Genomic DNA, 27,296 nt, shown 5'->3' with positions numbered 1-27,296 from the left:
GCCAATGTAATCAGAGCGTTAATGAGAAAGACAACAGTGCACAGCAATGCGTCATCCTGCCAGTAACGAAAGATGATGTAAAGAAAGCCTTAGAAGCAATGAAAAGGGGAAAAGCAGCTGGGGAGAATCAGGTATCAGCAGATCTGAAGGATGGAGGGGACATCGTGCTAGAAAAACTAGCCACCCTGTATACGCAATGCCTTATGACCTCGACTGTACCAGAAGCTTGGAAGAATGCAAACATTATCTTAATTCATAAGAAGGGAGACGCCAAGGACTTGAAAAATTACAGGCCGATCAGCTTACTATCCGTTGCCTACAAAGTATTTACTAAGGTAATCGCTAATAGAGTGCAGGCAACGTTAGACTTTAATCAACCAAATGATCAGGCAGGCTTTCGTAAAGGATATTCCACAATAGATCATATTCACACTATCAATCAGGAGATAGAGAAATGCGCAGAATATAACCAACCTTTATATATAGCTTTCATTTATTACGAGAAAGCATTCGACTCAGTGGAAACCTCAGCAGTGATACAGACATTGCGTAATCAGGGGGTAGAAGAGCCTTATGTCAAAATACTGGAAGATATATATAGCAACTGCACAGCTACTATAGTCCTCCATAAAGTCAGCAATAAATTCTAATAAGGAAGGGCGTCGGGCAAGGAGACACGATTTCGCCAATGCTGTTCACCGCGTGTTTACAGGAGGTATTTCGAGGCCTGAATTGGGAACACTTGGGAATAAGAATAAATGGAGAATACCTAAATAATCTGCGATTTGCTGATGACATTGCCTTGCTGAGTCATTCAGGAGGTGAACTGCAAATCATGATCAATGAGTTAGACAGGCAGAGCAGATCGATGGGTCTAAAAATTAACATGCAGAAAACCAAGGTAATGTTCAACAGCTTAGCAAGGGAACAACAGTTCACGATTGGCAGCGAGAGCCTAGAAATTGTGACGGAATACGTCTACTTAGGGCATGTAGTGACAGCTGGTCCGGATCATGAGAGGGAGATAACTAGAAGGATAAGAATGGGGTGGAGCGCATATGGCAAATCCTCGCAGATAATGAGTGGCAGTTTACCAATTTCCCTCAAGAGGAAAGTGTACAACAGTATAATCTTACCGGTACTCGCCTACGGGGCAGAAACGTGGAGGCTAACGAAAAGAGTTCAGCTTAAGTTAAGGACAACGCAGCGAGCCATGGAAAGAAAAATGGTAGGTGTAACGTTAAGAAATCGGAAGCGGGCAGAGTGGGTGAGGGAACAAACACGGGTTAATGACATCCTAGTCGAAATCAAGAGAAAGAAATGGGCTTGGGCAGGGCATGTAATGCGAAGACAAGATAACCGCTGGTCCTTGAGGGTAACGGAGTGGATTCCAAGAGAAAGTAAGCGTAGCAGGGGGCGGCAGAAGGTTAGGTGGGCGGATGAGATTAAGAAGTTTGCAGGCACAGGGTGGATGCAGCTGGCAAAGGATAGGGTTAATTGGAGAGACATGGGAGAGGCCTTTGCCCTGCAGTGGGTGTAGTAAAGCTGATGATGACGATGATGATGAGGACCCGCCGTGGTGGCTCAGTGGTTAGGGCGCTCAGCTACTGATGCAGAGTTCCCGGGTTCGAACCCGAGCGCGGCGGCTGCGTTTCGATGGAGGTGAAACGCTAAGGCGCCCGTGGGCTGTGCCATGTCAGTGCACGTTAAAGATCTCCGTGTGGTCGAAAGTATTCCAGAGCCCTCCACTACAGCACCTCTTTCTTAAAATCAGTTGCTGGGCGAGTTGGTACTTCATGCTAACATTCACAGCGCAAGACGAACACGGACACGAGGGGAGACACCACAAAGCGCCGACTTCAACAAAAGTTTATTGCTGTGCGAGCGACTATATATGGTGTACAGCGGACATGCGCAGCAACGAAAAGGTACAATCATTCATGAGCATCTGGTAGCGGCGCCACATCGCAAGCGAACGCATCATTTTCTGCACACGACAAAAAAAAGGAAAAAACAAAAAGCTAAAAAACCTAAAAAGCAGTACGCGCACAAGAACGTCGAAGCCATAATACTCATTCCGAAATTCGCAAGATATGACGCTCCTTATCACTTAACAGCAATGATGGAGTGCTGACACAGTGATCCCTTTTTTTTGCAATCTCTGCAGCCTCAGCAATCTCCCTGGCTGTTTTGCTTATGTACTTGTGAAGGATGGTGGTTCCTCCCAAAGAAGGACCACGTTCCTTGCACTGTTGGCAATCACGGCAGTGTATGCCGTGATCGGGGCATCTCGTCATCTCGGCATACACTGCCGTGATTGTCAACAGTGCAAGGAACGTGGTCCTTCTTTGGGAGGAACCACCATCCTTCACAAGTACATAAGCAAAACAGCCAGGGAGATTGCTGAGGCTGCAGAGATTGCAAAAAAAAGGGATCACTGTGTCAGCACTCCATCATCGCTGTTAAGTGATAAGGAGCGTCATATCTTGCGAATTTCGGAATGAGTATTATGGCTTCGACGTTCTTGTGCGCGTACTGCTTTTTAGGTTTTTTAGCTTTTTGTTTTTTCCTTTTTTTTGTCATGTGCAGAAAATGATTTGTTCGCTTGCGATGTGGCGCCGCTACCAGATGCTCATGAATGATTGTACCTTTTCGTTGCTGCGCATGTCCGCTGTACACCATATATAGTCGCTCGCACAGCAATAAACTTTTGTTGAAGTCGGCGCTTTGTGGTGTCTCCCCTCGTGTCCGTGTTCGTCTTGCGCTGTGAATGTTAGCACCTCTTTCTTCATTCCTTCCTTCACTCCCTCCTTTATTCCTTCCCTTACGGCGCGGTTCAGGTGTGCGCCGAAATGTGACACATATACTGCGCCATTTCCATTCCCTAAAAACCAATTGTTATTTTTCAGTTGACAGTAACAGTCTATCGCCGGCTCATTTCTAAGGACTCATACATAGTGGTGATGCTCAAAGGAGTTCGTTGTATACATTGCAACAAAGGCAGGCCTGCCGTTTCACCCAGACTATAGCTGGCAGGCTGAACTTTATAAAGGGGAATAATTTTTCTGACACTTGATAGAGATCTAATAGTGTCTTTAGCTGGCCGAGCGCCGCTCTAAAAAATTGATCTCCCATTCGGGAGCTGATGCCGAGCACTAGTATTGCGTTCGGCTGATTCTTAATGCAGAAGGAATAGGAGGCTATGTTGACGGCGGAAGTTGGTCCTCTGTGGCGTCACTTGGTATTTGACGTAATCGGTCATATTGTCACGGGTTGTGGAGACGACGCGGGTCGAAGGCACAATGGGGGACCAGGACCACAGTAGCAGGCGCCAAAGACAGGCCAAGCGGTCGCGGCCGGGCTCACGAGCGAGTTCTGCCGAGCTTCTACCTCGTCACCGGCGATCGGCACGCCGCCGGTTGAAGGTGACGTTAAGTGCAAAATCAAGGAAGAACAATAACACCACACGACATTACTCCCCTCCCGAAAGCGCGAAGAGTTGGGCCACGTGCTCCGAGCGGTCACAGTACGCTTTCAGGCGAGCTACGTGGACAAGTTCGGAGGCGGGCGGGCGGCGTGACGGCCGCGTAACGATCGGCAGCACTTCGTACTAAGTCGCCTATATGGCGGATCACTTCGTACGGGCCAAAGTATCGTTTCAGCAGCTTCTCGCTAAGACCATGGCTTCGAATTAGAGTCCACACCCACACTCGATCGCCAGGATTGAACTGAACATCACGGTGGCCTTGGTTGTATCGTCGAGCATCGACTTGCTGGCGGGCTTGGATGCGAAGGCGGGCCAACTGTCGGGCTTCTTCCGTAAGTTGATCGACAAGTTGAGCATCGGCGTGAGTGTAGACAACTGGCTGGTGGGGCAGCATAGCGTCGAGCATGGTAAGGCTTCCAGGCCATGCGCCAGGCAAAATGGCGAAAATGTGGTGGTTTCTTGTACTGCATTGTTGTACACAAAAGTTACGTTCGGTAACACTTCGTCCCAGGTTCGGTGCTCGATGTCGACATGCATTAAGAGCATGTCAGCCAAGGTCTTGTTAAGGCGCTCGGTCAGCCCGTTTCTTTGCGGGTGGTATGCGGTAGTTTTGCGGTGGGCGGTGTGGCTTAAGCTCAGTATCTGTGAGATAAGTTGGGACATAAATGCGGCACCAAGATCAGTGATAAGGACCTCTGTGGCACCGGGTCGAAGAACGACGGACTCGGCGAAAAACACTGCCACATCCCAAGCCGTTGATGACGGCAGAGCGCGTGATTCGGCATACCGTGTGAGGTAGTCCGTCGCCACCACCATCCATCGGTTGCTCGACTGCGACTTTGGAAAAGGTCCGAGTAGGTCCATATCGATCTGCTGGAACAGACTGAGCGGTGGGATGAAATGGTGAAGGAGTCCCGCAGGCTTCACGGGTGGAGTATTGCGCCGTTGACACTCGAGGCAGGTCCTGGTGCAATGGTGGACGGTCTTGTCAAGTTGTGGCCAATAGTACTTGGAACGTATTCGCGCGAGCGTTCGACTGAACCCCAAGTGTCCCGAGGTGGGGGTCATCTTGAGACGCTTCTTATTTCGTCGCGTAGACCAGTGGGCAGAACTAAAAGCCGTGACCTCGGGCTCAGGGCACAGTTCTTCGTATTAAGAACGTTGTCCCGAAGGCATAAATTACCCACTACGCGTACAAAAGGACGAGGAACCACGCCTCCTTGACCCTCCAAATGTGAGATCTCGTCGCGAAGGTCGGGGTCGTGTCGCTTCCGCGCCGCCATATCGTCGGTACATAGAGCTCCTAAAAAGATGTCTGTGAGTGGAAAGGCCCCCAGCAGGTTCGAGCGTCCTCCGAGGTGGGGCCCCGGAGGATCCAGAAAAGTCGTCCCAGACCATGCACGTCCGTAGATGTAACAAAAATGGTTTACTTCATATAGGAGAGCAGTCACTGATGAGTATGGAGCTGTGCGGCCGAGGGTCGAGGAGTGGCTCCGGTGTGAGGTTCCGCGGCCCGTCGCCGGAAAGGCGCCGGGGCCAGGTACCTCCGCAGGGTTGTTCTTCCTGCGGCCGGAAGCCGGGCGCGGAGCACCAACACCGGTTGCGCTGACGACGCACCAGAAAGGTGACAGCCGCCCAGGTCTGGGCACCCGGGCACGGCCAGGAAGGCACCCTTTCACGGCAGGGGGGTCCCAGCCACGGGACGGCAGGCACGATCCCACAGCAAGGCCGGCAGGATCTCCGGGCAGGCAACACCTGCCTGTTCCCGGCACGGCGCCCGCACTCCGAGGCAGCGAGCGACAGGCAGGAGACACGAGACAGCAGGCTCCTGGTTGAGCAGAACTGGGCGAGGACGGCTTCCCCAGGCCTGGTCACCCGGGTTCAGGAAGCCGTTCAGCAGTGACCTCGCCTGCCCCGTTGCTCGAGCTCGTCTCCTCGTGCCGTTCGCGCCGCGCCCCGCGTCTCACTTCCTTTTCTTCACCTTGCTTCTCCCGCCTGAGCGAGCGTCAGGCCGCCGCTAGAGCTGAGGGCGCTGGTGGCGCATCACAAATATGCCCCCCCTTTGAGAAGTTTTTTTTCTGAAAAAAAAAACTTGCACCAAGCACTGGTCGGCTTGTACCCCTGGCCAGTAGAAGTCTCCCAGTACTCTCGCCGTAGTTTTCTTTACACCCTGATGACCGGCAAGAGCACTCTCATGCGCCTGCACCAGGACCTGATGGCGCAGGCTCTTCGGAACCACCGCCTGTTCAATCGTTTTGCCAGGGCACACTTGATACGTCCGGAACAATACGCCGTCAACCAGATGGAAGGTGTGGGAGGACTCGGCTTTGCTGGGAAAGGATGTCCCCAGTTTCTTCCGACACAGGTCTAAGCTAGTGTCCTCTTCTTGTTTCTTGCGGAACGCCAGGCGAGACACGTGGACCGCGCTCTGAGAGAGATCCAAGATAGTCTCCGAAGCTTTCGCCGCCACAGCTGTGCAAGGAGCGTTGGCCTGCGTAGCCGGTGCAGAATTGGTCCCCTGGTCCGCCGAGACTGATGAACAATTATTTGAGTTCTCCAAGAAAGGAACACGTGCACCCGGGACATTGCCAATTAACACGTCGTACAAAGGCGTCGGTAAGCACCTTGCAATAGCCTTGCCCGTAAAGTACGGTGATGTGACGATCACCTCCGCCTCAGGAGCTTCTATGGTGGAACCATCCGCCAAAAGCAATGTCGCTCTTTTCCCAGTATAAGCTGCCTCGGGCACGAGGGCCTGGCGTACGACGATGCTGTTACTTCCAGTGTCCCGTAGCACTGACACTCTTTGTCCAAACACTTCCCCGTGCACCACCGGCATGCTGGCAATCGGTGGAGAGGGTCTGTGAACAGGATCTGCCGCTTGGACATCTAAACGCTCTCTTCCCGGCTGTGAATCAGGGCAAGAACCTTGGGGTGACATGAAACATGCGGATGTCTCCCGGTCACTTGAACTGCAGTGCCGGCATGATTGTAAGTCGTGTCCAGACTTGCGGCAGAATGTGCAATATGGGGCCTTCGGCTTCGAACGGCAATCGGAAGACCTGTGTCCGACCTTCTCGCAGATGAAACATCGAATTTGTGACTTGGGATTAGGAACCGTGATTGTAGGATTCACTGAACTCTGCTCACTCCGGTCTTTGAAAGTTGCAAGGTTATTCTGTCTCTGAGCCTCCAGGAAATGGTCGGCGGCCTCAACAATCTTTTCAACCTTTTTACAATCCCTTTCTCGTAAAAACAATACTAAACGATTGTGGCAGTTGCTTATAAACTGCTCAGCAACAATCATATCACGCACCACCTCAAAGGTGCGGCCTTCTCCCCGCATTTCTACCCAGCGGTCAAAGAAACTGAAAAGCCTCGTGGCGTACTGGGAGGCTGTCTCGTCATCGTGAGCCTTGCTCTGCCGAAATCTCTCCCTATAGCCTTCAGCGGTAAAACGAAATCTTCGTAGCAGGGCGAGTTTCGCTTTCTCATAATCCATGGAGTCCTCTGGAGATAGCCGACCAAAGACTCTAAGAGCTTCCCCGCCGAGACAGAGGCTCAAAGCCGTGGCCCACTTCTCCTTCGGCCACCCTTGCCCTGTGGCGACATGTTCAAAACGCTTCAAATATGCGTCCAAATCATCTCGTGCCTCATTAAACGTTGGTATCAGGCCATGTGGGCTAATGGGAAAAACGGTTGAAGCACTACGCTCCGCACTTTCAGCGTTTGGATTAGGAGGAGGATTTTCTCTTTCTGATAGTTTAACTCGAAGCTGTAAATTCTGCGCTTCTCGCTCTAAGTTCTGTGCTTCGAGCTCCAAACGCCGCTTTGTGGCTTCCCGATCCGCAGCTCTCTCCTCTCGTGCCTTGCGCAATTCCTCCTCTACCCACTCGCGCAACTCGCGTCCCTGCAAACCCAGGCGCTCACCTACCGCGAGAAAATCTGCAGCACTCATTCTGTCTTATGAACTCTGTTAACTGGTAAACGCTGCTCGGCCTGGTCCTGTCGCGGACGCCAAATTTGTGAGGGGAAAGGCCCCCAGCAGGTTCGAGCGTCCTCCGAGGTGGGGCCCCGGAGGATCCAGAAAAGTCGTCCCAGACCGTGCACGTCCGTAGATGTAACAAAAATGGTTTACTTCATATAGGAGAGCAGTCACTGATGAGTATGGAGCTGTGCGGCCGAGGGTCGAGGAGTGGCTCCGGTGTGAGGTTCCGCGGCCCGTCGCCGGAAAGGCGCCGGGGCCCGGTACCTCCGCAGGGTTGTTCTTCCTGCGGCCGGAAGCCGGGCGCGGAGCACCAGCACCGGTGGCGCTGACGACGCACCAGAAAGGTGACAGCCGCCCAGGTCTGGGCACCCGGGCACGGCCAGGACGGCACCCTTTCACGGCAGGGGGGTCCCAGCCACGGGACGGCAGGCACGATCCCACAGCAAGGCCGGCAGGATCTCCGGGCAGGCAACACCTGCCTGTTCCCGGCACGGCGCCCGCACTCCGAGGCAGCGAGCGAAAGGCAGGAGACACGAGACAGCAGGCTCCTGGTTGAGCAGAACTGGGCGAGGACGGCTTCCCCAGGCCTGGTCACCCGGGTTCAGGAAGCCGTTCAGCCGTGGCCTCGCCTGCCCCGTTGCTCGAGCTCGTCTCCTCGTGCCGTTCGCGCCGCGCCCCGCGTCTCACTTCCTTTTCTTCACCTTGCTTCTCCCGCCTGAGCGAGCGTCAGGCCGCCGCTAGAGCTGAGGGCGCTGGTGGCGCATCACAATGTCACAGTCGTCCGTATCATCAGGCGCAGCTTCGACGGGAGCGCAGGAGAGGCAGTCAGCATTAGTGCGTCTGCGACCAGACTTATAGACGATCGTAGCGTCGAATTCTTGCAATCGAAGGGCCCACCGCGCAAGTCGGCCTGCAGGGTCCCTTGACTGGTAAGCCAGCACAGAGAGCGGTGGTCTGTGACCACCTGGAATGGGCGTCTATGCATACAGATAGAGTCTGAACATAGTGATCGCCCAAATTACTGCGAGGCATTCTTTTTCGGTGGTCGAGTAGTTGGTTTTCGCCTTCGACAAAACACGACTGGCGTATGCGATGACACGTTCGGCGCAGTTCTGGTGCTGGATCAGGACGGCCCCGAGGCCCTTGTTACTAGTGTCAGTGTGTACCTCTGCCGCGGCGTCCTTATCAAAACGGCCTAGGACAGGGGAAGCCTGTAGGCGTCGTTTTAGATGGTCAAGTGCAAGCTGCTGTTACTAGACCAATGGAATGGGATGGACTCCTTCGTGAGGCGGGTAATCCGCGCGGCGATATGCGAAAAGTTGGAAACAAAGCGTCTGTAGTAATCGCAGAGGCCCAGGAACCTCCGCACGGCGTTCTTGTCCGGCGGCGTCGGGAAGGAAGCGCAGGACCGAAGCCCTCTTGACTGACGACGTGACCCAGAAATTTCAGCTCGTCACAGGCAAATTGGCACTTCGTAGGCTTGAGGTGAGGCCGATATTTCTGATAGCCTGCAAGACTGCTTTTAGGCGAACTAGATGTTCATGAAACGTGCTGGAAAAAATGACCACATCATTAAGGCAAACAAGGCATGTTTGCCATTTGAGGCCGGTGAGCACGGTGTCCCTATCGCGCTGGAAGGTCGCTGGAGCAGTACCGGGTCCGAAGGGCATTACCTTGAACTCATACAGTCCATCCGGGGTGATGAAAGCCGTCTTTTTTCTGTCACGCTCATCAGCTTCTATCTGCCAATAACCACTTCTAAGGTCGATGGATGAAAAGTAACGGGCATGGCGCAGGCGGTCAAGCGCGTCATCGATGCGCGGAAGTGGGTATACGTCCTTCTTCATGACTCTGTTCAGGCTTCGGTAGTCAACACAAAAGCGAAGGGTGCCGTATTTTTTCTTCACCAGCACCGCCGGAGCAGCCCAAGGGCTGTAAGAAGGTTGGATAATGTCATCGGCCGACATTTCGCGCACTTAATGTTGTATCGTTTCACGTTCTTTTAACGAAAGGCGATAAAGTTACTGACGAACAGGATGGACAGCGTCGTCGGTAATTGTTCTGTGCTTTGCTATTGGAGTCTGGCGAACCCCGGCTGACGTAGAAAACCAGTCGTGGATCTCACCCAGCAGAGCGAGGAGCTCGTCTCTCTCCTAAGCAAAGAGTTGTGGGGCAATGCTGACAACTAAAGGAGGCACCGAAGGCTGGGGAGGGGGCGGACAAGAAGGAGCCGCAGAGAGGGTCTCAGCATCGACAGGAGCGCTGAGGCGCTCGATGAGGCCGATTACTGTGCCTTTGGTGAGGTGCTGCGGAGCGCCGCAAAAATTGGTGACGAGGACTTGGACTGTGCCACGTGCAGACAGGAAGAAGAATGGCGGGAAGAGATGAGCGGTGGGGCGTGGGGCAAAACCGCGCCCGCCGAAACGACGAGGCTGATTTGAGCAACAGATATCTCAGGCGTTGTTGCGACTAAAGGAAGGATGAAAACGGATATCAGCAACCTAACGCAATGAACGTTGGTAAGAATCGTTGGAGTAGATGGAATATTCGCGATGTCATTCACTGGTGGACAATAATGCGGTGGCAGCATTCCCGAATACATTCCTCAAAAACTTTGACTAACCGTTCGTCGTGCAGCATTCCGATTGACGTCATAGCATTTCTCTTTGCAAATGGCTAGCATGTTTTAGTCAAGCTGGTGGCTCACTTGCGACTGGGGTTCGGACCAATGACATATGCACCTTCAGTTGCATGCTTTAAGGCGCTGTTTAGGTGTCCGCCGACATGTCGAGATGTGAGAGCTACTGTGCCTTTTCCTTTCCTCAAAAACCTTTCCTTTCTTCTAACATGTTTTCGCATTTCTCCACGTAAGCAGACGTAAACACCCTCAGAATTTTTTCTGGGCGTCGGCCTCCATCGAGGAGCGCTACCACACACTCCGAAAAAAAAATTAGTTGCGGTTCAACTACTGCTGAACCTAGGTAAAGAGCGAAAGTTGTGGTGTATTGGGTAAGTAGACGCGGCTTGGCATCTAATGTTGAATGCGTTCCGCACGCTGAATATGCAACGCGCTCACCCTCCAGGTGACGATTAAATTAATTGTTGATCGTGATAGGTTGGTGAGCCTGCAACCGTTCCTAGAAACAAGCTTTCTCCAACGATTCCACGTAGGCATCGGACTGAACCGCTCCGACGTCAAAAATATGCCACACAAAGCCACACCTCAGGAGCTATTATTTCTGCCGTTTTTCAACATTGCTATGCTCAGGCTATCGCGTGCACTACAAGCACTTCCAAATGTAGGCTTTACCATATACGCGGATGATATTACTCTAAGGGCCACAAAGGTTTCCCTGGGCCAAAAAGAAACCACCCTGCAATTAGCAACCCGGATCGCCGAGGACTTCGCCTCGCAAAGCGGCCTCTACTGCGCCCCGGAGAAATCGGAGGTAATACGAGTACATGGCCCGAGATACGTCTCTCCTAGTCCTTCAACCTCACTATCGAGGGTCAAGCCATCATGGAAGTCAGGGATGTTAACCTGATCCGCATTCTTGGTCTTTGGATGCAGAGCAACCTCCATGTTACGCACGCCATCAGACTCTCAAAACCACCGTAAACCAAATACCTCTCATGATCAGCCGCATTACCAAGCATCGCCAAGGATTGCCAAAAGAAGACACTCTTCGGCTTTGCTAGCACTGGTACTTAGCCGACTCACATACGAACTACCGTTTCACACGCTAACAAAGGGAGAGGAGCAGCAAGTTGACACCATCATAAGGAGGGTATATAAGACGGCCCTTAACCTTCCTAAAGACACCTCGACGGAGCGTCTGACCACATTAGGAACTTCAACGCCTTTGCGGAACTAACACAAGCCATCCGTACATCTCAAACGCTAAGACTTCAGACCACCCAATCTGGCCGAACTATCCTAGGCCGTGTAGGCAGAGTTGCGGACATCGCTCTCTAGATGCTCAATCCTCTCTAAAAAAACAGCACAGGAAATACATCAGCAAGGCCCTGATACCGAAACATACGCTTCAAGACGCTCACACAGGCAGACGACGAGCGCGAGTATCCTACCTACGCCGACGCCTAGCCAATTCCGCGAACGTGGTTTATGTTGACGCCGCAGCAAACCTCGACGATGACAAGTACGCAGTGGCGGCAGTGGGCCACCGCTTCTCCCCTCTATTCACTGCTTCTGTAAGAGCCGGAACGCCAGCAGCCGCGGAGACCACCGCCGTGGCTATAGTATTCTAGTTCACTGTAGCCGTGGTCATTGTCTGTTGTCGTTGTTGCCAGGAAGAAAGAAAAGGAAAGTGCACAGGCCTGCTCACCGGCTCAAGACGAGCCACAATCGCTACCACGTGCAGATAGTAGGAGGGTTGAAAGATGGGATAGAAAGACAGGATGGTAAAGATGCGCTAAAGACAAGGCCGATCCCGGAGGCAGTGCAATGCCGGGCCAACCGGTGGCGGGAGTGAAGCATCCTTCAAACTTTCCGCCACATTTCCGAAAATAATTCCAATTGGACCCGTAACAGATACTCTACGGGGACCGGACATTCGCGCCTTCGTTGTCATTAGGCCATTGTCATTAGCCGTTACGAGTTCCAAGGCCAAAGCGCTCATATGATCACAGACCCGGGACACGCGTGTCGAAACTTCCTGAGAGGCTGAGTTCCCGAGCACTTCAGTCGGCTCATGGGCACTACACCCCTCACCAGGCACCACCAAATCACTTGGACCCCAGGCCACGAGGGACTGGGTGAAATGAGAGGCCACATGCTCAAGGCATCATCATCCGAGCGGGACCACAAACTGTGCCCGCTTTTACTCCTCTACCTTCTAGTTATAGCGAACGCCTCGATTGTCAGCGTCTTCAAAGGAGACACTTCCCTCCACTTCATAAGAAATTAGACACCCCAGATGCCGTCTCATGGTGGAAGATACCGAAGAACCAATTTCCAATCCTCCATGACTACATCTCATACACCCAACATAATACTCCGACACCTGCCCCTGGTGCCAGGCCCGCCCTACACTCTTTTCCATTTCGTGGGGATGTGGGGCCAAACCAAACATTCTACAAAAAGAAAACACGTCTTTTGAGCGGTGGGAGGCGCTGCTGACCAGCGATAACTTGGAGGACCAACGGGCCCTCATACAGCGGGCCCACAGGGCAGCTCAAGCCTGTGGAGCCCTGGAATGAGGGCCCCACCCAACTCCGCCCAACTAAGCCCGCCCAACTCCCCTTAACTTTAATCAACTTTTTCCTCCTCCTCCTCCTCTCCAACGTTCAATTTGGCTTCCGTCCAACCATCTCGGCGCAATACGTACTTCCCGCCCTCAAAGAGTTTCTCTTTACACTAAGCGCCATACAGCGGCTACGCAAGCCATACTGGCCCTGGATATTCATAAGGCTTTCGACACAATAAGCCATGACCATGTCCTGACGACATTAGCCATCACGGGCTGCGGCACCCGCATATGGCAATATCGTCACCGAAACCCGGCAGAAAGGGTAGAAGGACACACCAGGACTAGCAAAGCAGGCACACTCAGCGAACCAACGCACGAGCCGGGGAAGGCAACGAAGACCAGCGGGTGCTGTCGCACCGCATGGCGGCGCCACAAAATAGCTAACAGTGTGGCAATATGTTCGGACCGTCCTGCAGGGACGAACGGAAGAACTCCGCCTTGGGGATGTCGCCTCCCAGCATTTCCCCCTGCCTAACCGTAGAACCCCACAAGGGGTGGTCCTATCACCTTTATTTTTGAACACTGCACTAGCGCCACTGGCAAAGGCCCTTGCTGCTACCCCAGGGGCTCCACACAGCCATATACGCAGATGATATAACCATCTGGACAACGGGAGGATCCATTGCAACAGCCCAGGATATGCTGCAATCTGTCATACATCACCACCACAAATTTAGCACACACAGGCCTCCGTTGCTCTCCAAGTAAAACATGACTATTGCAGTTGAAACCCCTCCCCAGTGACCTCCCCACCCCCGCATTGAAATGCGCATATACGGAAATCAAGTGCCATTTTGTCTCAGTTTAAGATTCTCGGCCTTTTCATTAACAGCACGCTCGATGCAACCGCCACCCTTCATCTCTTGCAAAGACAGACCAAACAGGTCACTGCACTAATCAAGCGGGTGGCAGCACGCAGTCATGGGCGGAGTGAGCGCGAGACCCTCAATATGACAAATGCATTAATCATTAGCCGCATTACATACCACCTCACATACCACATACTCACTCAACGCTAAACACAACAGGCAGATATCCTAATGCGCACGGCTGTCACCTCCGCCCTACGCCTTCTTTCCACGGTTGGCACGAAACGTCTCCTGGCCACTAGTACCCGCAATACTATGATCTAATTAATAGAAGCTCAACGCATCAAACAATTAATTAGTCCGCCTGAGTAGCACGGAAACAGGACAACGCCTACTGCGACAGTTTCGTCTCAGTCTACCCAATCCCACCCCAACAATTCCTACACCTTATATGATTTCTCTGCGCACGCAGGATCCCATATATCAGAAGCCCCTACCGCGCAATATGAGCGCTAGCCTCCATCAGGGTAGGCGACAGGCTCGAGCAAAATTTTACACCAAAGCATACAGCAACCGCTCCGATATCCTATATGTCGACGCAGCAAAAAATACTGAAGTAGTATTTTTCACGGCAGTCGCAGCCTATGAAGATGGCACAGTGGGGGGGCCGCCGCCACTATCCGAACTAATTCGCCTGCAGAGGCGGAAGAAGCCGCCATCGCACTTGCGCTGGCCCACTCCACCATTGACAAAAACATAACCGAAATTGGCACAGATTCCCAGGCCATATGCCGCCACTACCTAAAGGGCGTGGCGACGCCGGCCCACACCGTATTGTTGCCACAGCCACCTCTCTCTACCGAACGGTTACTCTGTCGTGGATCCCCGGTAATGAGCGCGTTAATGCGCTCGCCCGAGAACTCTACTCCCGGACCCCGGACGATCTTGAGCCCCTATCGGTCCTTTATACATGTCATCAAATCACCACATTCTGCAAACTCAGCCGCATGACATTACCACCACACCACACTACCTCGTCGCCCTTATCCAGTGCCACATGGCGACAATTACAGAGGGGCTGCTTTATTTCACCCTACTGCCTCTCATCCTTTCACCCTACCTTTCCTCCTCATTGTTACACCTCTGTGCGTGCACAGATCCCCACTTTTCCACTACCTTTGGGAATGTTCTTCCCCTCAGGCAGTACCCCCATCCCCAATCCCACTCAATCTTCCTGGGAGGCTGCTTTATGGACCGCTCAGCCCGCCGGCCAGATATGGCTGGTGGCAGATATGGCAGATGGGGACAGATGGTGGTGGATATGGCAGATATCGGACTTTATGTGGAGCACAACCCCGTGGATGCCTGGACTAGTCGGGAACCACCCTGGCAGATTTTTTGTAGCGCAAATTTCACTATGCCAGCTTTTCTAGCTGTCAGCGGGGCAGCAAGTTTGACCTTGAATGTAGCTAGAGGTCGAACAAGGAAATGAACCGACACCCGGATCGCGCCCGCAAGGGAAGAAAAATGAAATGAAAATTGGTTTTAAGGAAAGGAAAGTACGCCTGTCTCACATATCTCGGTGGACACCCGAACCGCGCCGTAAGGAAAGGAAAGTGAATAATAATAATAATTAGATTTTGGGGAAAGAAAATGGCGCAGTATCTGTCTCATATATCGTTGGACACCTGAACCGCGCCGTAAGGGGAGGGATAATAGAGGAGTGAAAGTAGAAAGGAAGAATTAGGTGCCGTAGTGGTGGGCTCCGGAATAATTTCGACCACCTGGGGATCTAACGTGCACTGACATCGCACAGCACACGGGCGCCTTAGCGTTTTTCCTGCGTAAAAACGCAGCCGCCGCGGTTGGGTTCGAACCCGGGAACTCCGGATCAGTTCCCGGGTTCGAACCTGACCGCGGCTGCGTTTTTATGGAGGAAAGTGAAAGTTGGTTTTAAGGGTAGGAAATGACGCCTGTCTAATATTGCGCCATTTCCTTTCCCCCCCCCCCCCAAAAAAAAAATATTCTTCAATTTGGCTTTCTGAAATTATCTGCCGGGTTTCCGCGTCGTTTGGAACCGAATTTTGTTCCATATCTCCGCATACAACGAACAATATAGTACATTTGTAAATATCACCAAAGCTATACTAAATATATGCTCTCTTGGGCGAGCGCCTTAGTTTCGTTTCGAAGAAAGCAAGATGTTAAACAAATAAAAAAATGCCTACTATTGTGTATTTGTCAGTATGGCACACACCGCCAGTCGCTCGACCACAAACGTAGCCAGGGAGATGCCGCTTTTCGCTTTCGAGCAGCGTTGACCAGAGCTAAACCACCAGCAATTTTTATCTGTGTAATAAAAGTTTCCATCCATCCACCCAATGACCGCTGCGGCTTAATGCTGCAGTGGCGCGTGTCTGGCTCAAAGTTGTCAGCGCTAATCCATGCAGCCCACATCTCTCTCTCTCTCTCTCTCTTCCTACGTCCACGTACCTTAAAGCGCGATTGAGGCGGCCACTGTCCCAGGGAGCCAGTTATGCGTCATCTTTTCCTCGAAATCATCGGAGTCTAGGGCGTTGCCAACGCTAACGCCAGTAACACAAAGAACGCCGACAGTCTATAGCTTGAAAATTGGTTGTTGGGGAAATGAAATGGCTACTGATCCGGAAATCCCGAGTTCTAACCCGGCTGCGGCAGCTGCGTTTCGGTGGAGGTGGTGGTGGTGGTGGTGGTAAGGCGCCAGTGTGCTTTAGAGTTCAAAAGACCAATTCTGATAGGAAGAAACGCCGTAAGTGGAAATTTACCTCTGTTTACAGTGATTTTTTTGTTTATTGGTACAAATATTATGTACATTTCGAATTAATGAATTAGGAGCTAGACACCAGGTAGACACAAACGAACAGAAAAACTGAGGCTATTTTAAACAGGAATGCGGTGATTATAACCAGTCTTTGCCGACAGCCCTCAGTGTTTAACGAAAGGCATTGGAGTCACGCAAATCATAAGCAGCCATGCAGGAGTTGCAGAACTAGGGTGTGTAAGAAGATGAATAAAATGGCCAGAAAATGTTAACAGGGAGTGGACAGCAGCCGCACTTTTGCACAGAAGGAGTAGAACATGAATCTTTAAAGTCAGAGGGCAATGCGACAGAATCTCGCTGCTGATATATACTTCATGTTTATAAGAGAAATTCAGCAGGTAGTGTTGAGGAAAGGTTGTGCGAATGGATGAAATTTTACTGAGCACTGCTTTGCTCACAATATTGCTCTCCAAAGCAACCCAACGGCGGAAATGTAGTGAATGATTGAGGGCCTAAATGAATCAGACCAGTACAGTAGTAGCTGCGGAATAATAAGGAAAAGTTGTGTTCAGCAGCAAGACCGTCGGCGACGTAAGTGGAAAGGCAGTACAGTCGAGGACAAAAGTCTCTTGACAGCCTTCTCAGCAAACGAAGCCGATAGCTCTGTTATTAGCCTCGTGTTGTAGACCGAACAGGTGGAGAGGAAAGTCGAAAACTTTTTTTCACCTCCGCAATGGGGACTCCAGCCTGCGGATAATAATAGAGATGTCTGTTTACATTGCGTATCACGCAGTCCGCAATCTTTTGTCCCCGGCTGTACATCAGGGCAAGTATTCATAGGAGATCGAGGCCTTCAGGGTGTAATAGCTTCGAGAATAAGCAAGGGGCGGAGTGGAAATGGCAGGTGCTTTCTGGCCGTCAATAGCAGCTTACCGATATCTCTCAAGAGGCAAGAATATGTACTGTACTTGTATCTTATGAAATGCTTGAGAGTAAATTGTAGAGACGCTACGTGCTACGGAAGGAAATTGCTACCAGTATGTAATGAGCCAGGTAGGAAGGAGAATTGGCTTCGGGAAAAAATCCCAGCTTATCATATCCTAACGGAAAACAAAACTGAGCATGGACCAGCAGTGTAATGTGGAGGAGGTATAAGCAAGAGTTGCGTAGCATAATATATTTCAACAGAATAGAAACGTAGCGGTGCCGGCAAAGAAAACGGTATATTAATAAAATGACCAATTTTCGCGGCAGAGTGGTCACAGCAAGTGCATGACACGGTTACCTGAAGGTAAGAGAAAATGGTCTTTGTCCTGCAGTTTCTACACAATATGTTGTGTACACTGCTGGAATATTTATGACAGTCGTCTTGAATAATGCGTAGTATGCAGTTGGAAATAACGGTTGGGTACTCACTGGACAAAGTTATTTTCCTACGCTAAGCAGTCGTAAGAATAGGAGTTTGGCCTCGCGCTAATGAAGATATGCTACAGCAAGGCAAAGCCCAGCAGTAATTACTTCTGGTAGAGTTCTCAGGCTTATAGTTGAAAAGCTGAAGTTTTCGCGTAATTGCTTAAATTTCTTACAGCATTTGTGGGTTGTCAGCGCAGATAAGTTGGCTCTTGTGGAAAATAAAGCGCAGCTCTAGAGCGATGCTGTTTTTTAGAGTCGACATGTGTCATGGCTAATTAAGGAACTGTTGTCATGGCAGCTGAAAGCCTGCATGAGTACAGCCTGTAGGTCCCCATGCGTTTCTTTAGACGATATACACGTTTATTTAGTTTTCAGTTCATGGTGGCTGGCTAGGTTCATAGTCATATTCGCCAGCGTCCATTGCAATTTGAGGGTGGAAAACTGTTTGGAGTGAAGTAAAACATAGGTCTATCTTTAAGATTAAGCTCATGACGCAATAGTCACGAGACTAAAAATTTGAAAAGTCGTTTTGGGGGAAAGGAAATGGCGCAGTATCTGTCTCACATATCCGCAAACACCTGAACTGCGCCGTAAGGGAAGGAAAAAGTGAAAGAAGAAAGAGGTACCGTAGTGGAGGGCTCCGGAATAATTTCGACCACCTGGGGATCTTTGACGTGCACTGACAACGGAAAGTAGACCCGAGACACGCCAGTGCTCTGCTCAACATTGTAGCTCTTGAATATACAGCTTCAATTTAAGAAAGTTAGCTCTTATATACTCGCACGTTTCTTGTCCGTTCTCGATTTCAAGATGTCGGCCGGTCATGTGATCAAATCTCAGGCGAGCAGTCATCGGGCCGGCATGGCGGACTCCACCCATAGCCTGACGTTCCGCTATATATGTACCTTCTGAGCGGGTGCCGAGACCGGTGCCACTTGGGGTTGCTATTGGTGATAAAACTGTGGCCCGCCCGTATGACGCAAATGGTGAGAAACAAACTGTGCTAATTCGGCGCAAAAAGTCGTTAGTCGAGCTGAAGCCTGGTGAGTGTAATTCGTACCGACGACCTTTGTTCCTCGAAACCGCAATTAGAGGCGACATTCGGAGGGCCCTGGCGGGCGAACAAGTTGTCGTAGAGGGATTCGGGTGGTACCAGATGAATCGTCGTTTCGTGATCTACACGAATTAGCATCGGAATTTGTCGCAAGCATTGGTGAAAACAACTTAGCTAACGCTCTTCATTTGATTTCGCATTCGCGAATCAATCTTCAATTATTTTTTTAGGAATAACCACTTCCAACCAGAAAAAATAAATGTACGCATTCTATTCATCACGTCGAAAACAACTAGAACCTAGCTGCTCCAATTCATTGAGGATCTCCTGCTCAAGCTTCATCGTTCTGAAATACAGTTAAGCAGGCTACTAAATAGTACTAGGTTAGACTGAAAAGTCCAAGTCACTGGGCTTCGTCTGCGGAGAAGAAGGGAACAAGGAAGTTACAGGGTCGTTATGTATTTGATTTCTAAAAGTACCGCACTAAAATATTATTTTCATAATTTCTCGACAAACAAATGAAAGAATTGCTCGTTACAGTACACGTGTGCTGTAACAGTGCACGCGGACTAAAAGAAGCTGCAGCAGGCCAAAGCTCTAGCGACCGAGAAGTCCAGGAACAAAAAACTGTGTCATGGCTGCTCTCGTTGACCATTTATCTCTGACAGTTGTCTGGCAGGGCAGGTTAATGCCTAGTCTTGAAATAGCAGCGCTGGTGCATATTACGGAAACCTCTACGCATTTTTTTTCATAACGTGCCTTAGACATTTCGAGGCCTGGAGTAATTAATGGTCGCGCGCGACCCTAAAAGCAGAGTACTTGTTTTCCGTGCCTCCTATACAGACAAGATGAAATCTGACAGTGACAGGCACTGAATACACGCTGGGGAAATTGCGAAATTGAATTCCAACCTAGACGAGAACATCCAGAGTTAATTAAGGAAATGTAGGTTGCTCGTCCACTCTGTCAAAAGAGAACGGTCCCAAAACAATTTACCATGTCGGAGTACAGCTTGTCATTTTGGCTGCCTCGTCAGGAGACGGCATTATTAATCCATGTGCTGGCAAGAAAAAAAGATTACGCTCTATCTAGTCGCAAAAGAGTAGGCGTAAGCATGAACTGCATTGCCGGAAAGGGCGTAGCGCACTATTGTACGGCTCTAGACGTTGCTAGCCAAAGGCCTATAGCAATGTACAGGTGCCCAGCAGTTTTTGGAACGCCGAAATGACAAAAGTCCTCAATTTTCTCGCTAGGTTGAGGCGCAATCAGGTATTAAGAAGTGACTGGTGTTGTTCGCGGAGTAAAGTGCGGAGTTCATCCGTCAGTTCGTGAATGCTGCATGCTAAAACTGGTGACAAATGTAGGTTTGTTGTATTTTCGCGTTCCGAAAACTTTTGCGTGCACCTATACATGGTTCTGAACATGGTCATGCCTTAGCCCTCTCGTGTTCTCCAAGCTAGGCAGCGCGCAACGTCATGCTGCTTTCGCGCATTGAGAAGCCTCAAGAGAACGCAGGAGGCCGGTAAGCTGGGATAGTTGAAGTGACATCGTAATTAGAATGCAGCGGAAACATTTACAGGGGAAAGCATGCGTGACTGCTTCCGCTTCAACTCTTTTCTTTCGGGAGAATTGAATATATTTATATCGTAAACTAACAAACAAAACATAAATAATCCGGATACAGAAGATATATGTCACAAAAAGGATAAACAAAAACCGATAAAAACCGCAAATCTTTCCTTGATAGAAAATATGCAGATTGTCTCAAGAAGTGCAAGTTCTTTTTCCCCAGAAACATGGGAGCATTACTCGTGGTTCTAGCATCACTACTTGCCACGGAATAGGCCTCTATAGCTTCCCTTGTGTGCTTGTCGAGTCCTTACCAAGGACCACGATTTCGCGGAAGAGTGGGGGACATTTTCATTTGGGACAGTGTTCGGATAGATGGGAAAACTCAAGTCGATTATAAAGGTTAGGCTCAAATAATCAGACACGGAGGCAACGACCAGTTAGATTGATGTTGAATGTTGTAGCAGTTTGCACTTTTTAGAGCTGCTGCTTTCCTCCACTCAAATGCGCACAAAGGGGACATTTTCGTGGCAGACGTAAATGCTCAAACTTCACACCGGTTGGCCAGATTACACAACCCATGCGAGAAACAATATGTCATCTTTTCCTGAAGTAGCCAGGCTGCATGGTTTGCTTCCCAGTTGTATAATGCTGTACTTGCCCCACCCTCAAGGTCTAAATCTATGTGTGGTATGGAGGACCCTTGTCCTCATCTTCCAAAACATTTTGACCTTTATGGAAGCCGTACGGGCTCAACTATAGGACTGAGAAGCGAACCATCAAGTCCGCTTACTTTTGTCAAAAGCGGTACGGAAGGCAAAGGGAGAGGAGTTTTGCTAGTGGGCTAGGGCAGCATCTTGACGTCACCACCCTTGACCCGACGCGAAATTTTCATATCCTCTACTGAATAAAGTTACTTAATAGCCAGCATATCTCAGTCTGGCCACTTCCAAAAAACGTTCACACATGCGCTCCTTGATGACTAGGAGAACCGAGCGCAGACAGGAGATAATTATTGCATTTTTTGTACGATTTAAGGACGTCCAGACTGGAACTAAAGCAACGAAGAGCCTCCATAATTAGTCGATTTTCTTCATTTGATGGCATGCTCGGCTTTCTTCCCAGTTTCGGTGCTTGAAGAGTCGCTGCATTGAGCCGCTTCTCTTTATTCGTGCCGGGCAGCTCACTCAGCGTTCTCCCCTGCTTTCTCTGCTCGACACGTCACAACACTCCCTCGCCTTTCATTGCCCACAGCACCGCATTCCGCCGCTATGGGCGCCATCCAGATCTCGTGGCAGGGAACACAGAACAGCCACTACCGACATATGGAAGCTCTTCTATCTCTTGGCTCTTCTGGCCTCATTGAGCGGGAAAGAGTGTAGCGCTGCTGGTGCCGAGCCTTCGAAAGACTAACAAGCAGGTAAAATATATCTAATGCGATGCAGCGGAAAAATTGAGTACCGGGAGAGGTTACAAACTGCAATTCACACCGCGAAAGTCTGTGGTGGTGTTCGAGTGGTCAATGCATCTTGACAGAAGCTGCTTTGCTTGTGCCGGGGCTAGATTGAGACACGCTCAGGACATTTAGTATAGCGAAGATTTCTTTTTCTTGGATATCATCCGGACGGAGAATTTCGCTCTCATATTCGCCTCCATGTTCAGTCTTAGGTTCGCTGGGGGTTACGGACGGCATTCGCAATAGTTTCGCGAGAATGGGCGCTAAAAGCATTTTGTGACTAAAACAGGGTCACGCAAGAGCAATGGCGAACAGGATGCCCGTTGTATTAGAGTTCATTATTACCGCTTCTTTAATTCGCATGCCTGCCTGAGTGCGTTCAAGAAACTGTAACACTATTCCGTACCTGTGATTCGGCAAGCTGTGAGAAGCGCTGATTCCAGGAAAACAAGGGCGCATACAGAGCTGATTGCAAGACGAAGATGCGTGTCAGTGGCTTTTTAGCTTTAGTGCAATACGATCAGTGAGGCAGTTTGCAAGCTTTGAAAAATGAACATGCGACGGTGCAGGAATGTGCGGGGAAGAAATAAAATGATAAGAATAACAATTTACGGGCTGAAAAGCAGCCCGACGCATGATCGCAATTCTTATTGAGTGCACTATTGCAGGTTGTTTGTTTATTGTCACAGCAAGTTCATCTGTGTGCTTGACAGGACACTTTATATTCGGAAAGTTTGGCTGCAGATGGTCCAAATTGTTCGTTTTGTCTTGTCGTTCAGGTCAGCGGTTTACATGATGCTCTGTGCATTCATTTCGTTTATTCGCTCGTTTGGTCGGTCTGGAGATTTCGGAATTTTGCTTGAAAGTTCAGCTACGAGTGCTAAATTGAGCAGCCATGGGTCTTCCGGTGGTGTAAAAGGTTGGATTGTACAGATAAAATTTTTTGTCCCTTTACTGTGCTGATGATAACTGAATCAATCCACTTTTTATAGCTTTCAACGGCACACATTTTCTTCCTCTCCTAGTGTGCCATTCGTAAGACTTAATGGTCGCTATATAAAGAACATGACAAGAAACGCGTTCCTGAGAAAATTCAGGACATGCACGCATTGTTGTTCGTTGTAAAAATTGCAGAGGAATCATAATTGAAAGAAAAGGCAACAACGAAGCAACGACAATAAAAACTCGCACGTAGCTCTCTTGAGAAAGTGGTAGCAAAAAACTGTGCCTGTATTGAATATTGGGCTACAGCGAGTAATTTGAGATGAAAAGGCTAGTGGTGCGTTCCTGAAATTGAGGTGACTAGTTACGGCATGACTACCTTTTATGTACAGAGAAGCAACCCAACTGCATGGTTTGCTTCTCATTCGTACGGTAGAGTCCTTACGGCTTCCCTAAAGATCAAAGCGTTCTCGGAATGTGAGGAAAAGAGTCCTCACCATACAGAGATTTAAAGATTGAGGGCTGGAATAATAGCTTCAATATACAACTGAGAAGCAAACGTTCTAGCCTGATCACATTTGATAGAGTGTACGTGCGCTTTCTGAGAAAATGTAAGGATTAAAAAATTGTCACTCAGTGCTGTTTAACATATGTATTGGACGGATTTCTATGCAGCATGTCGCAGGAAAAGAACGCTGTAACGCAAATACTTGACCTCAAGTCTGAGAGCGCTGAGCTCTACGACGCCGGGACCGACCTATGCATACAGACATCTACAGCTATCTTGGACCTCTTCTCGAAAGCGTTCGCGCTCTCCGATAATGAGGAGCAGCAGCAGTTTATAGAGATCGGCTGCGGACCCGGTGGCTTCACGATGAAGTAAGTGAACCTTGTCTGCACATACGTTCCAATTACGCAGAAGCCTAAAATTGTCTGCGGCAATTAATGCGAATAAATATTAGGTTAAGAAGACGGTAAGGGTGATTCTTAACACCATACCCAACGGCTGTTTATACGGAATAATAATTTATTTTTAACATATGGTTTCAGAGTACTAAAGTTTCTTCTTCATTAAGCGCTTGCGAGTCCAAGACTAGCATTTCCTGCTGGCGTCAGAGATCTGCACCGTAAGAATGCCACCGGCTTCATAATAGTTAATTATAGTTGAGGAGCCCACATAACTTCAATCATGTACAGCTTAAGCTGACCGTGTCTTTACCACTGCGCTATAAAGTTGTTCGCACTGACTTGTTTCTGATGATCTACTATCCCCAGTTTTCGCAGAAGAATTCACCGTGTCACTAACCGGCCATTAAGCGCACGTCCGATCGGCGAAACGAACTCGCTCTTACTAAATCCTTCAAGAAGAGCTTTTATTTTTTATTTTTCCCGAACAAATAAAGCGACGAGAGTTACCTCCACTTAGATATCGCTTGCATGTCAGGTTTTGTGCTTTTTCGTTGCTGACTTCTGAGCAACTATCTGATGAATATTTTGTTCTTCTGTTCTCTTTTTTTTTCGAAGAATGATACATCACAGTTCATTTATTTTTGTATCAAAATTTTGTCTCATTTTGTTGCTGCGGTGGCAGAGTATGCGAAATAAATGTTAGCTTGTACGAATAATTTTGTAAACCGCGCTGTTAGCCACCAGAACAGAACTAATCGACATTGCTACCCTTTGACGAGCTAGCTGTAATACTTGGCCTTTGTTACCATGGAAACAACTCAGGATTGTGGTTTCTGTGGTGTGTTTATAATATTCTGCCTTCTCTATTATCATTTTTCTGGAGGCAACAGTTCATTTAAACAATATATGACTCCTGAAGCACCATTTGGGATGCACGCAAAACCATTGAATGTGCACTTTTTGCAAGCGCAGAACTATGGAGTATTTTTGGCGTTATTGAGGAGCACTTCTGACACGCAGTCGCACTATGCCTCCACTCCTAATGCATGGCCTTTCAACAGAGCACAGTACACCCATTTCGTACATGTCCTTGGTTCATTAGGAAGGCGCACACGAAGGCAGTGCAATATTCTTGCTCATTATATTTAGCCTGTCACACTAAGTGGCACCGGCCGGGATGCTTTTTCTTTCCAATTCTTTTTTCTTAGCCCCACCATAGTATTCATTCTTCATATTAGTTTCCAAAGCTTGAATTAAATTAAATAAATCGGTTTCTAGGGAAAGTAAATAGCACAGCATCTGTCTCACATATCTCGGCCAACACTAGGACCGCGCTGTAAGAGAAGGGAGGAAGCTGGGAGTGAAAGAAGAAAGAGTGAAAGAGGTGCCGTAGTGGAGGTCTGCAGGTTAATTTCGACCACCTGGGGGTCATTAACGTGCACTCACATCGCACAGCTCACGGGTGCCTTCGCGTTTCGCCTCCATCGAAATGCAGGCGCCGCGGTTTTCAAAGCTCTCGATGCAATTATGCGGAAACTTTTGTTAGCCTGGTAGAATAACTTTTCTCCTTTTGAAATGAGATTGTGAAGAGGTCAGTCCAGATGCAAGACACATTTATTATGCTTGCAATTTTCTGTGTTGCGGACACGTATTTGCTGTACAGTTTTCGTATCCGCGGGCAGATTTCGGGGTACAGATAGAGCTTCAACGGTGACTCATGTCTCTCCAAATGTTAGTACTCGAACATGCCCAGAATACACCGAGTCTCTCTTTTACTGTTACAGGACTGTTTTTCCATCTCTCCCGCCGTGCCGAAGACTGGTCTACACGGACAAGTCGGAGGAAATGCTGAAAGTGGCCGTGGAGAAGTATTCGAATCCGAGAATACAGCATCCGCAACTGGACATCCTAGGAGACGTGAGTGAGTTCGTGCGCCGAGAAGGTCAATTCCAGCGGCTCTACTGTTTCCAAGTGCTGCACTGGATCAGGGATCAACGAATGGTCATTCGAAACTTCGAGAAGCTTCTGGCTCCAGGAGGACAGTGTCTGGTGGTCTTTCTGCGGGGCCTGGTCTTTTGTGAACTCTTCGAGAAAATGATGAAGTCTCCTCGCTGGTCAAAGTATAGCCAAATAGGTTTTGCTGGGGGGGGAGGGGGGGGGGGAGGGGCGGTAGTAATGCGATCTTTCGTTTAACTACTGTCGTGTTTTGAAAGTGTTTGACGGGAAACTTGACAGAAGGGACTAAAATTGGACAAAATTGCTATGTTTTGATATATTTAAAAATATTGAATCGATCTTCTCTCGCATATCGTTGTTTTGTGTTCAGTGGTTGCCTCCGTACAGTGCCTTCAGCGTCACGCCCATTCCCACAGTATTGCGACTGTCCACATATTTCAGTTGGAGACCACGGGGGGGGGGGGGGGGGGGCGAGCCTATTATCCTGCCCCGTATATTTTTTAGCGCTAATATTGATTGGTATGAATAAATAACAGTGGTAGTTCTTTAAGATTGTCAATAATACAGCCGTCGATACAAATGCGCAGAAGATCTCTGCAAAGCTGGCAGAAGCGTCTGTTAGAGGTTGCTTGGCGTCGCCGACGGGAGGCGGCGCTAAGAAGGAGAACACGAAGGAGAACACGAATGCGAAGGAGAACACGAGAAAGTCAGGCGGCTGAATGGACCGCCGGTGCGACGTTCTCGGACGTTTTCCATATGGTCTGGGCCTGCCCTTCCAATCCCCACCCTTCCCAATCCTTCATCTCCGACCCTTCTAGGGAGGCCTGGGAGGCGGCGCTGCTCAACTGCCATGACCTGCAGTCCCAACGGACCTTGGTCGCCAGGGCGCAAGCGGCGCTAGACGCCATTGGGCTCCGGAATAGGGGCCCCACCTAGATTTGTGAGGACCTGGGCCATAGGACCTGGGCCCAAACACCTCCTTGTAAATAATAAATGTTTACCACCACCACCACCACGCTTAAGGCATTGCACTCAAGGAGGTACTGGCTCAGCCCACGCGCTTGTAGATAATCTGCGTCCTTTGAAAGGTAAAAAAGTGGGAAATAAACAGCGCCTCCTTTGTTCTCTGTGCATGTGTCTGACAACGCATTTTTTTTTTTCTCGCGATGTTTAGGATGCGTTTCACTGCAGTTCGGCACTGAGCATCTAGGTTCCCAATGATTGATATCCAAAGTGCAGGAAATCGATATGCTAACGGAAATTTCGCCCGCCGATGACTCCTGTCGTAATGCGATTTCCAGCTACAAGTCGGTTGATGCAAAATGCGACTGCCATTAGGAGTGTTTAGTACATCTGTGTGGAAGTGCGCATTTGCGTTTCTGACTTTACACTGTTAATTATTAGCGCAGACGTATGCAATCTCGAGAGAATTCGTTTTGGTGAGAAAGAGTAGCCAGGGGCAGTAACGAGTTATGGGTGGAGGTGAGATGGTAGCAAATCTGCAAGGAAACCAACCGCGATGATACGCAGTGATAGCAGTAAACTTAGGCGCCTCTGCGATTGTCTTTGGGAGCGCGTCATTATCCACATACATCAATCGCATACGTTGGTCTAGCAATTTCAGCGCGATGACGGAATTTATT

At 49.6% G+C, this 27,296-nt stretch overlaps 2 protein-coding genes across 6 annotated transcripts in view; both read left to right on the top strand.

Annotated features, from left to right (window-relative positions):
- The window catches only part of LOC144101769 (juvenile hormone acid O-methyltransferase-like), a 119,099-nt gene that overhangs the window by 27,516 nt on the left and 64,287 nt on the right, over positions 1-27,296 (top strand). The window lies entirely within an intron of this gene.
- LOC144101773 (juvenile hormone acid O-methyltransferase-like) lies at positions 20,130-26,760 on the top strand. 3 transcript variants are annotated; one of them, XM_077634977.1, is made up of 4 exons: positions 20,141-20,343; positions 23,464-23,667; positions 25,482-25,614; positions 26,472-26,760. In XM_077634977.1, exons 1-4 carry the CDS (start codon positions 20,297-20,299, stop codon positions 26,505-26,507), a joined length of 420 nt encoding a protein of 139 aa, XP_077491103.1. In that variant the 5' UTR covers positions 20,141-20,296; the 3' UTR covers positions 26,508-26,760. The 3 variants fall into 3 exon arrangements, with proteins under 3 accessions (XP_077491101.1, XP_077491103.1, XP_077491102.1); XM_077634975.1 differs by lacking the exon at positions 26,472-26,760 and having other exon boundaries at positions 20,130-20,343; positions 25,482-26,117; XM_077634976.1 differs by lacking the exons at positions 20,141-20,343; positions 26,472-26,760 and adding an exon at positions 21,655-21,810 and having other exon boundaries at positions 25,482-26,117.

This window comes from Amblyomma americanum, chromosome 8 (genome assembly GCF_052857255.1).
Source record: "Amblyomma americanum isolate KBUSLIRL-KWMA chromosome 8, ASM5285725v1, whole genome shotgun sequence".
Lineage (NCBI taxonomy): Eukaryota > Metazoa > Arthropoda > Arachnida > Ixodida > Ixodidae > Amblyomma > Amblyomma americanum.
The sequence above is the reverse complement of the archived record's forward strand: the minus strand, read 5'-3'. Positions and strand labels throughout refer to the sequence as shown.